Source organism: Schistocerca gregaria, chromosome 2 (assembly GCF_023897955.1).
Source record: "Schistocerca gregaria isolate iqSchGreg1 chromosome 2, iqSchGreg1.2, whole genome shotgun sequence".
Lineage (NCBI taxonomy): Eukaryota > Metazoa > Arthropoda > Insecta > Orthoptera > Acrididae > Schistocerca > Schistocerca gregaria.
The window spans coordinates 428,051,857-428,064,477 of NC_064921.1; the positions used below are offsets into that span (position 1 = coordinate 428,051,857).

General features: G+C 43.8%; 1 protein-coding gene across 1 annotated transcript in view; it reads right to left on the minus strand.

Annotated features, from left to right (window-relative positions):
* Positions 1–286: 286 nt before the first annotated feature.
* The window catches only part of LOC126324287 (glutamate receptor ionotropic, kainate 2-like), a 241,491-nt gene continuing 229,156 nt past the window's right edge, over positions 287–12,621 (minus strand). The window contains exon 17 of the mRNA XM_049994947.1: positions 287–609. Within this exon, the coding sequence (XP_049850904.1) occupies positions 457–609 (153 nt within the window). The 3' untranslated portion in view covers positions 287–456. The remainder of the gene's footprint in view (positions 610–12,621) is intronic.

The following is a 12,621-nucleotide window of genomic DNA, read 5'->3' on the forward strand; positions in this document are numbered from 1 at the left end:
AAGTAGAAATCCACAGCTGTGACAGGTGATCGAAAGCTTTTGACCAGTAGAGTATCTCACGCGCAACTTCAGGAGCTGAGTAATTCATGTACTCAGTGTGAAATTGAATGCAGATTTATAGTGAAAAAAAAAGGTATTCTTTTTGTAAGACACACACACACACACACACACACACACAAGATGATAAAGTTGAAACACCAACACACACACACACACACACAGACACATACACACACACACACACACACACACACACACACACACACACACGATGATAAAGTTGAAACACGAACAAAAGATTTATTTTTCAGTATCTCACATACGCCACAAGATACAATTATTGTGAAAGTCTGTAGGTATAGGTAGAACCTGAAGACACAACACTGTATCAGCGCAATCAGTCCAACTGCATGCACAGCATGCTTCTGTAAGGGGTTGCTGCAAGTCGAGAGCTGGTTACTTGTCTGCAGACAGCCTGCCGTACTGAAGGTGTGACGCTTCGTCGTCCTTGTCTCCCTCGGGGTCCGGCGGCTTGCGGACGGGCTTCTCGTCGTTGCTGCACTGCACCACGAACTTCAGCTCGGATGTCAGCGCTTCCCAAGGTGTTATCTGGAAGTAATAAGAGAGAAGTCAGAGAGGTGCGCATGTCACAATCACTGTTGTTCACATTTAACACACGGCAAGATGCAGCAATATGGATTCCGGAACAAGGTGGATCTCGTCCTGCCAGTGGAACACCTTTCTATCAGTGCAGTTTCGTATTAAGTTAATGTTCTTTTCCTAATGTTTTCTTTTTTTCAGTTGAGTACCGGGCGATCAAAAAGTCAATATAAATTTGAAAACTGAATAAATCACGGAATAATGTAGATAGAGAGGTACAAATTGACACACATGCTTGGAATGACATGGGGTTTTATTAGAACTAAAATAAAATATAGAAAAAAATACAAACGTTCAAAAAATGTCTGGCAGATGGCGCTTCAGCTGATCAGAATAAGAATAATTAGGATAACAAAGTAAGACAAAGCAAAGATGATGTTCTTTACAAGAAATGCTCAATATGTCCACCATCATTCCTCAACAATAGCTGTAATCGAGGAATAATGTTGTGAACAGCACTGTAAAGCATGTCCGGAGTTATGGTGAGGCATTGGCGTCGGATGTTGTCTTTCAACATCCCTAGAGATGTCGGTCGATCACGATACACTTGCGACTTCAGGTAACCCCAAAGCCAATAATCGCACGGACTGAGGTCTGGGGATCTGGGAGGCCAAGCATGACGAAAGTGGCGGCTGAGCACACGATCATCACCAAACGACGCGTGTAAGAGATCTTTCACGCGTCTAGCAATATGGGGTGGAATGCCATCCTACATAAACATCGTACGTTCCAGCAGGTATTTATCAGCCAGGATGTGGATGATGCGATTCTGTAACATATCGGCGTACCTCTCACCCGTCACGGTAACAGTTTTGCTGTCCAGCGCCATTTGTCAGACATTTTGTGAACTTTGTTTTTTTTTTTTAGTTATAATAAAACCCCATGTCATTCCAAGCATGTGTGTCAATTTTTACCTCTCTATCTACATTATTCCGTGGTATATTAAGTTTTCAGATTTATACTGACTTTTTGATCACCCTGTATATTAAAACCGTGGAGTGCAATTCTGGAAGTTCACAGGTGTACCTTTCTTAATCTGCCATTACACTCCCCTTTTCAAACCACAGATTTCTGTTAACATGGGAATAGGTGGAATTCAGAGAGAACTGAGCCGCTGAACAATGTATATTTTCCAACAATTCGTTCTTCAGATCCCTCGGGGTACATTATGGTCAAAGCAGTTTTGTTGGCAGATGTGTTGTCATGATACCGAAATGCTTTTCTTTTCTGTCCATACCTCTTCTACACTATTTTTTCGTCTAGTGGGTCCGTCAAACTTTCATACTATTCGTCAGTTACATTTTGCCCTTTGTAAAGTAATCAGTAACACAGCCCATAATCTTTCAATCAGATGAACTAGGCTTCACCAGTTCAGCGCGGGGTAACTGACTTCCATCTATAGTAACAAACTGGCACAGGAGATTGGCGAATTTGTTTTTAAACCGTCCAAAGACTGGTGAGAATTTTGCTTTTGCATTAGGTTTTGGTCATCTTTCAACGAATATGGTTACAATCTTGGACAAGATGCCTGCCTCTTTTATAGGCCAGTTTATTGATGTACGTGGGTCTGTGGTTTTGTTCCAGAAAAATCTTTTATGGTGATTAGACACCTCTGTCACACAAAGCAGAGAAATTGGTGATGGGAACGGAGTGTATGTAAAAAATGCTATGTAGTGCTTCGAGCAATATGTACACAAAGGACTTCCTAACTTAAGAAAGGCTACTGTAAGGATAAGGCACTCCTAAATTCTTTAAGGAATGGAAGAGGGTGACCAGGGATGACACCCCAAAGTAATTAGTAATTACTAATATTACCGTTGGATTAACAATACTGTACTAAAAAATCACCCCAAAGGTACATCACGTTAGTTTCGTATAACACCATACACAGCCTTCATAAGGGCTTTAAATCAGTGAGGAAGAGAATCGACAACTTTCTTTAGGTATTCAGTCTCCAGCTAACGCCAATAATTGATGATATTCAGTAGACCCTGTATAGCTATCAGACTGCTGGCATGTTGATTGGCACGTGTCACTCATTGCTGCGAATCATCTTGGAAAACAGAAATGTCGACAGCATTTTCATCATGAATATGTAAAAGAAAATGCAGCACTTGTTCACGGAGAGTGTAGAAATAGAATGGGACTCATGTTCAGAGTAACTTGAATCAGTTGGCCCAAGAAATGGTACAAAAAACACCTGCGAAACATCACAGAACTACCTCTGTCTTGAACTAAGTCTCCTGAAACTGCGATTTTAAGGCCTTCTGTGCTCTCGACATCTTGTGTCATATGAAACGAGACTAAATTGTGACTCATCAGAGCAAACTACACACCTCCACTTAGTGACGGTCCCATTTCAGTGTTGTTAGCCCATTGAAGACACGTAGCTTTATGTGCCTTTGCATGGTACCCTGTCATGTCCGAAATGGATTCTCATTAACCAGGCGGGATAGTTGTCTCCGGTCCCTTTAAAGACCACTGTTCTCTCGCCGAGATACATTACTGCGAATAACACTCCATTCCTTGTACACATTTTACAGTCCGCGTTGACACAGCTAGAAATCGGGCAACTTTATTATTCACGGTGTTGTCATGAGTAGGCGAGACACGATAACACCTTTCTGTCGTTCTGTGAAGTCTCCGCGTTATCTTACTGTGCAGGTTCCGTATACACGACTGGCACGTACGCAGGTGGGTGACATGGGTGCCTGGTGCCAATTCTACGCTGTCTACAGGTCTCTGGATTGACTTGTGCGGCGTTTTAAGGTGGTGACTAATATTTAGTTTTCAAGTTCTCTAGGCTGACCAGTAAGAGTCCTAAGATGACGCTTAGTCGAATAAAATTAGCTATGGGAGAGCCAGTCCTGACGAAACTTTACCATCTGGTGAGCAAGATGTCTGAGACAGGCGAAATACCCTCAGACATTCAAGAAGAATATAATAATTACAATCCCAAAGAAAGCAGGTGTTGACAGATGTGAAAATTACCGAAGTATCAGTTTAATAAGTCATAGCTGAAAAATACTAACGCGAATTCTTCACAGACGAACGGAAAAACTGGTAGAAGCTGGAGATCAGTTTCGATTTCGTAGAAATATTGGAATACGTGAGGCAATACTGACCCTACGACTTATCTTAGAAGAAAGATTAAGGAAAATCAAACCTACGTTTTTAGCATTTGTGGACTTATAGAAAGCTTCTGACAATGTTGACTGGAATACTCTCTTTCATTTCTGAAGGTGGAAGGGGTAAAATACAGGGAGCGAAAGGCTATTTACAATTTGTACAGAAACCAGATGGCAGTTATAGGAATCGAGGGACATGAAAGGGAAGCAGTGGTTGGGAAGGGAGTGAGACAGGGTTGCAGCCTAACCCCGATGTTATTCAATCTGTATATTGAGCAAGCAGTAAAGGAAGCAAAAAGAAAAATTCGGAGTAGGTATTAAAATCCATGGAGAAGAAATAAAAACTTTGAGGTTCGCCGATGACATCGTAATTCTGTCAGAGACAGCAACGGACTTGGAAGAGCAGTTGAACGGAATGGAAAGTGTCTTGAAAGGAAGATATAAGATGAACATCAACAAAAGAAAAACGAGGATAATGGAATGTGGACGAGTTAAGTCGGGTGATGCTCAGGGAATTAGATTAGGAAATGAGACACTGAACGTAGTAAAGGAGTTTTGCTATTTGGGGAGCAAAATAACTGATGATGGTCGAAGTAGAGAGGATATAAAATGTAGACAGGCAATGGCAAGGAAAGCGTTTCTGAAGAAGAGAAATTTGTTAACATCGAGTATAGATTTACGTGTCAGAAAGTCGTTTCTGAAAGTATTTGTATGGACTGTAGCCATGTATGGAAGTGAAACATGGACGATAAATAGTTTGGACAAGAAGAGAACAGAAGCTTTTGAAATGTGGTGCTACAGAAGAATGCTGAAGATTAGATGGGTAGAACACATAACTAACGAGGAGGTATTGAATATATAGGAGAGAAGAGGAGTTTGTGGCACACCTTGACTAGAAGAAGGGATCGGTTGGTAGGACATGTTCTGAGGCATCAAGGGATCACCAGTTTAGTATTGGAGGGCAGTGTGGAGGGTAAAACACGTACAGGGAGATCAAGAGATGAATACACTAAGCAGATTCAGAAGGATGTAGGTTGCAGTAGATACTCGGAGATGAAGAAGCTTGCACAGGATAGAGTAGCATGGAGAGCTGCATCAAACCAGTCTCAGGACTGAAGACCACAACAACAACAATGTGGAGTCTTAAGGAAATTTTTCCCAGTTTTGAGAAATTATTCTTCTTCCTATACACACACATTTATACATTAAAGTTGGAGGGTTCAGAAGAAGGTAGGATTATAATACTGTGGCACAGTAATTTGTTCAGGCGTTCCAGAGTTACACTGGAACACGAATTCACATGTATTTATTTTTATTCACGCAGCTGTTTATGTACTTCAGGTGTGGTGCCTGTTCACTACATTGGTAGTGGGTGGTTAAGTTGACAATTGGAGTCTGACGAGAGGCGTGCTAGGTTAGTCCGTGCCGTTGCCGTGACTGCTGTGTCCAGAGGGCTTACTGGTTGCCGGCGTGGTAGCTCAGCGCGTTCGGTCAGAGGGTCAGCTGCCCTCTGTAATTAAAAAAATAAAATAAAAAATTTAAAAACTGTGTTAATGGATTAACGATGAATTTGAACGAGCGTCAAGGGACGTCCGCGCCGAACAAATATAGCGAACAGTACCAAAGAAAAAGCGATAAAAAATCTGGTCATACCACCTGCTTAGTGACTAGGAGACCCGGATTCAAATGCCAGCTTGGCACAAATTTTCAACTTTACTCATTGACATGAATCAACGCCCACTAGCAGCTAAATGTTATTTGTTCTTTTGTGTCGTATTTATTGTTTTTCCTGGTAAGAAAACTAAAATTGCTGTTTATAATCAAGTTCTGTGCTAAATTAGTTTTACAGTTTTGGGATTGTTTTGGCGTGGATAACTTGCAAGAGAAGTATGGCACATTTGAATAGTCACCCATTTCTTAACTCCTTAAATTCTTATAGCCATTCAACAACCTTGGATGAGCCTCCATTGACAATAGATCTTACAGGCCGAAGAACTGCGTGATGTCTCATGATTTCAGTTTGTCTGTTTGAAGGAAATAGTGCTACTTTCGAAAACCCTAAAACAAAATTTCGTTCCTGTCAACGCCATCTCGATGCGAGACCAAGAAATTTTCTTCGTGCTCCCGTATTCTGAACAATAAACTACTTCTCCGACTCACAATTGTACTTTCAGCTGTGTGTTGTTATTTTATGTAACATGTTATTTCTATTTCATACACATTAGTAACAAGTTATCAATAATTTGGTGAAAAATGGTCTTGAGTGGCGTCGATTGGCGGGGAAGTGCGTATGTATGGGGACTCAAATATATGGTGATAACTATTTCCAGTTACGTATCAACTATTGCACCATCAACAACCAAACATGTGTAATATACAGAGTATTAGTTTTGACTGAAGACATTGAAATATCTTAAAAACTAAACGTCAGATCAAATAAAGTTATAACTCCAATTTGTTTATCTCGGAGGGGGACATCCATCGATACCACACCGGACCAGCTACCCAGTCCTGTGAATAGGTAATTGGGGGGAGTAACTTTGCAATGGGAATCTCCATTTTTTATTGCAGATTACGATTCTACGGAAAACTCTACATACGTTTTGTCTGAAGCATATTCTTCGTTTCGCCGCAGATGGCGCTATAATCGGAGGAACAGGAAGGGGTAAACAATCGTAATTTACGACATGCTACTCAATGGTCTTTGAATATCCAATGGCACGTGGGGACTCACCTCCATGCTGCGAGGGTAGGACAGGCCAGTATTTCGAAACTTCTAATTAGACACCCCATTCGCAACGTTGTATTCCTCCGACATACCGAACAGAGGACTACTCAACGCGTCACCGTGGCCGTGTAGCAAACTGCGACGTATCATAAGAAGAAATACAGTGCGACTGGAGCTCCCGTGTCGTGCAGATGTAGAACAGATAGCGACTCGAAACGTTACTGTACTTGCACTGTGTTTATTGCGTGCACATGTACCTATCTGTTGGAGAACAGGCATGCAAGTGGACGATGGATTTGCAAGCACAAAAAACTGAAATGATCCTGATTTACGGAGAAAATAGGAGAAATGTTGAGGCTGCTGTTGTCTTCTTTGCTGAGCGTTTTCCAGAGAAAGCTCGCTCTCGTTCGTTCTCTTACAAGGCTGCGAATGCCTCCATGTCTGATAGCAGCGTACAGACCGGCATAAGGAAACGAAGCAAACGTGTTAGAGGTTAAGCTAATGAAGTAGCCATACTAGCGGCATTGCACCACAACCGAAGCAGTTACACCGGATTCCTGTGTACCTGTAGGTAGTGTTGCCACAATACCGCATCGTTATAGGTCCTATTCACACTACGTGTCACAGCATCAAGAACGTCATAGCGCCAATTTTCGTAACCGGGTTGTGTTTTGTGAATCGGCATGTCAACAAGTGCAATCGATCCCCAAGCTCCTTCCGAGGTACTATTTTCCGACGAGCAAAATCATGGTAGCGTTGACGGTATAACGTGCATTACTGGAGTGTAGACAATCCCTACTGGTTATGGCAAGCTGACCGTCAACATCCCGGGTCGGTTAACATATGGTGTGGACTAATAGGGAACAAACTCATTGGTCAGCATTTTATCGACGGCACGTTGAATGGATGCAAATGTCGAACGTCTTTGGAACAGGAACTACCAGTACTACTGCAAAATTTTGCCCTGGGCATTCAACAGTTGGTGTACTTTCAGCATGACAGTTACCCAGAGCATTATGCAACTGAAGCACGGGAGATATTAGACCGTGTTTACACTAGTCAGTGGATCGGTACAGGTGGCCCCATAAATTGGACTGCTATTTCGTCGGATTTGACGTCGCCGGATTTTTCTCCGTGGGGATATTTAAAAGGGAGGGTGTACTAGAAAGTGCCAACAGGCTTGAAGACATGGTCGACCGCATCAGAAACGCCTGTGCTTCTGTCCTGTGAACATATATAACCCATTTCTATTCCTCCGATTACAGTGCCATCTGTCGCGAAATAGAGAAAATGCTCCAGTAAAGAGATATGTAGATATTCCCGTAGAAAAGTAATTCGAAATAATAAAAAAAAAGTTGTCCATCGCTATCCACGCACGGGTTGGGGTACGGGGGTCGAGTGTGGTATCATTGGAAGACCCCCTTCAAGCCGCGCGGGATTAGCTGAGCGGTCTGGGGCGCTGCAGTCATGGTTCAAATGGCTCTGAGCACTATGGGACTTAACATCTGAGGTCATCAGTCCCCTAGAACTTAGAACTACTTAAACCTAATTAACCCAAGGACATCACACACATCCATGCCCGAGGTAGGATTCGAACCTGCAGCCGTAGCGGTCGCGCGGTTCCAGACTGAAGCGCCTAGAACGGCTCGGCCGCATCGGCCGGCGCTGCAGTCAAGGACTGTGGGACTGGTCCCGGCGGAGGTTCGAGTCCTCTCTCGGGCATGGGTGTGTGTGTGTTTGTCCTTAGGATAATTTAGGTTAAGTAGTGTGTAAGCTTAGGGACTGATGACCTTAGCAGTTAAGTCCCATAAGATTTCACACACATTTGAACATTTGAACATGTCCCCCTCCGAGACAAACCAATTGGAATTATAACGTTTTTTGTTCCAACGTGTAGTTTACGAGGTATTTCAGTTCTTCAGTTAAAATGAACTCCCTGTACACGAAAGCGTCGTTTTCGTTCAACATTCCAAACCACAGTATTATTGCACAATATTATTGACGCCTTGGCGCCACTTTAAGCTCATGGGCCACCTCATCACGTGATGTGACAGTAGCGCTCCTAGCGCACAAGCCATAACTATACGGGGTTGTGATGGCTATTGACAGTGAACTGAACAGCTTCCACTATAGAAACGAAGATCTTTGCCTTTAGCCCGGTTTTTTGCTGAGGAGTGTTGATACGATCATGCTCGTTTTTAGCGTTTTTGTGAGACAAATTAATAATGTGTTATCTTTTGTGTTTACCTCCACCGAGTTTAGTACTAGAAACCTACACTGTCCATGTAACCCTTCAGGCGAAACTCTCCTTATGTGTCGCCTACAAATCCCATATCGGTGTTCGTGGTGCAGCCGAACTTCAGGTCCAACTTACGCGGGGAATTGAGGTTACTTGGACATTCCACGTTGCTGGTGTCGACGAACTAGCCCTTCAGGTCGATTACCTCAAGCATTTCGGCCTATTGCCGGATCTAAAGACGTATCCTTACTGCGCCATGCTACTAGCACTCGCACTCTGTTTTCTTTCGGTCCTTAGGCCCACGCCCCTTCTCAAAATAGTGGACCACTTCTGCTCGCCTCTACGAGTGCTCTACAAAACGTCGCCTTTCTGTTCACACTCTGCCGTCTCTCCGGCTTGCGAGCGACGCACGCTACAGACAAAACTCCTGCAGCCGACTCGCCCCCACTGGGGCCTCAGCATCTACACCTTAAAGTTAGTGACATCCAGTTTCCCAGTGTATCGTCTGATGGTGTGACCTTCCATGCGAGGAAACCTGTGATAATTTTTCGTGTGCACGAGACATACAATTAAACGCCATCACTAATGGCACCTGCCACAGGATAACAACGACAGAAGACCCTCGTGTGTGCCCCAAGGCTCGCAGCCTCGCACCTAAATGTGGGTGCTGTACGCCCCTCAGAAAATAACTGCTCTTCAGCCATTCAACTTTGCCTAAGAAAGACAGCTCGTTATGGTTGTGTGGTCACTATTAGAAACTATTTGCTCACAACTATGATATCCCTCACATCCAGGACTTCACTCAACTGCTTAATGGGGTAAAAGTGTTCAGTATTCTTGACTGCTAGAAAGTGTACTTTCAGATCCCTATGTTCAAAGACGGCATCACTAAATCGACAGTCATTATACCATTCGGCCTATTTGAGTTCTACTGTATGGGTTACAGCCTAAAAAGCGCTGCTCAGACATGGAAAAGGCCTGTCAACTCTCCCTTGTTCAATCTGTCGTTGCTACGCCATCTTCGACAATATCCTCACGTTCTCCCCCTCTGTCAAGGAACATGAACACCACCTTGCCCAGGTTCGGGCTGCCCTAAACGACAACGGCATGGAAATCAACTACAACAAATTCCAATGAAGCTGTCTAAGTGTAAGCTTTCTCGGTCACATAGCCAACGCTGACGGCATCCACCCGACTTCTGATCACACTGAATTCATCAGTGATATCGCCCTACCCACGACTTACTGTGATTTGTGTTATATTCTCGCCATGGTAAATTTCTACTGCAGATATTTGTCCCGCTCTATTCAGGCACCTCTCATAGACGCTTTGGCTACAAGAAACACCTCTGGGCAATGTAGGGTGCAGTGGTCAGATGAAATGATTGAAGCGATCAACACTGTAAAGATTACACCCAGTCACAGCTAAAGTGAGGGACCATTCTATTGGTGCTGTCAATCAGCAGCACGTCGGCGATACAACACAACTACATTTCGTTTCAAATCATTCATCTTCAATGTCTTAACTACTATTCTGTCTACCTAGTGGGCTCCTTTTCCATGTGGACAGGGCAAGCCGTTGCAGAACTATAGGTTATTTTAGACAAATCCCGGGAATCTGAGGGGTTCTCAGTTGAGAAGATACAACACATGGAGGCTTGCGGAACACGAGTATGTAAACTGACGAGCCAAAACATTATAATCACCAGCTTAATAGTTTGATTGTCCATCTTTGGAACGAAACACATCACTCATTCTGCGTATCAGGGACCGACAGTCTGTTGGTTGGTTTGTGGAGGTATGTGGCATTAGATTGTCAACGCACAGGCCGGGTGGATCACGTAAATAACGGGCCGCTGACTTGCGTAAGCGGTGAAGGCACCAGATAGAGACCCAGATGGATTCCATAGGATTTAAATCAGGCGAATACGGTGGCCGAGACATCAACGTGAGTTCACTACAATGATCCTCAAACCACTGCAACACGATACTGGCTCCGAGACACAGACAATTATACCACTAAAAGACGACATCGCCATCGGGGAAGACATCAAGCGTGAAGGGATGTAGAAGGTCCGCAGATGTCAGCGTGTCTTCTTCGGTTACTCGACAGGTCCTATGCAAGCGCAGAAGAACATGTCCCATAGTACAGGGTGTACATAAAGTCAGGGAACTCTTTCAATTATTTATTGAAGAAGAACCAAACATTGGACAGATATCATACATATGTCATTTTGAAGAGAAACCCTGAAAGTTTTTTAATGTGTATCGCTACCACGTAGTTTTGTAATTTGCCGATAGTCAGCTCTAGTCGCAAACATTGTGAGTTCAGGTGCGGAGCGAGCTTTCTGTGTGTTGGAGTTCGACAAAAACAAGTGTGCTACAACTGGCCTTCCTTGTTGGTAGCTTCTTACCGTACTTGGTTCTAAACATCCGTTTAGAACCAGCTACAGTTGTTAAAAGGATGTTTAGAGCCTAGTACGGTAAAAAGCTACCAATAAGGAAGGCCACTTACCACTGGCACGACAAATTCGTTACGATGGGTTACTTGTGCCCGGCAAAGAGAACAGCACATCCCAGTGTGAGTGAAGTGAATGTGGGGCGCGTACGGGAGACATTCATAAGGAGTCCAGAGAAATCGGTACGTCGTGCATCCCGTGAACTCGAAATGGCTCAAATGACTTTGGAATGTCCTGCGACAGAAGCCGTCTATGAAACCATTCAAATTGGAGCTGGTACGAAAGCTCAATGACGACGACAAAGATAAGGGTTTTGAGTTTTGTTCGCAGTTGCAGCAATTGAGTGAGGCTGGGGATGGCATTGTTCATCGCTTAGTTTTTAGCGACGAAGCCACTTTTCACACTAATGGGAAATTGAACAAGCATAACTGTCGAATCTGGGGTACAAAGCATCCACACGATTGCATTGAATTTGAGTGAGCTTACCCAAAGGTAAATGTTTCTTGTGCCTTGTCACATCGAAAACTGTACGGGCCATTCTTCTTCGCCGAGAGCACTGTCACTGGATATTCCTACTTGGACATGTTGCAGCAACGGCTGATGTCTCAAATGCAATCTGACTCTCCGTTAATCTTTCAGCAGGACGGGGCTTCACCCCGTGTTCATCGTGAAGTTCGTCGTTACCTGAACACGGAGCTGCCGCATCGATGGATCGGCTGTGCTACAGAAGAGGACAGCTGTTTCATGAACGGTCGCAGGTTCGAATTCTGCCTCGGGCATGGATGTGTGTAATGTCCTTAGGTTAGTGAAGTTTAAGTAGTTCCAAGTTCTAGGGGACTGATGACCTCAGAAGTTAAGTCCCATAGTGCTCAGAGCCATTTGAACCATTTTGTTTCATGAAATGGCTTCCCCGATCACCAGATATCACTCTGTGGGGACGCATTAAATGTCTGGTGTATGTACCGCCTCCATCACATGATGTAGCAGAGCTCCGTGAGAGAATACGGGAAGCGACTGCCACAGTCGATGATACCATGTTGGGCATATGGCAAGAATTCGATTACCGTATTGACGTCTCCCGTGTCACTTATGGTTCGCATATCAAATGTTTGTAAAAAAAAAAAAAAAAAAAAAAAAAAAAACACCCTTCAGAGTTTCTCTTCAAAATGCAAGAATATTTATGACATCTGTACAAAGTTTGATTCTTGTTCAATAATACTTTATGTACACCCTGTATAATAGGGCTCCCACTAGGCTGCGTTCGTGACGTGCTGCACGTTTCGAGCCGCCATTTACCTCGACGGCCGCGTTTGTGGAGATGACCATCGACCTAGTGCAGCAAAAATGTGATTCATTCGAACGGCCAACATATTTCCAGTGACCGAAGGTCGAATCCTGATGGTCCTGA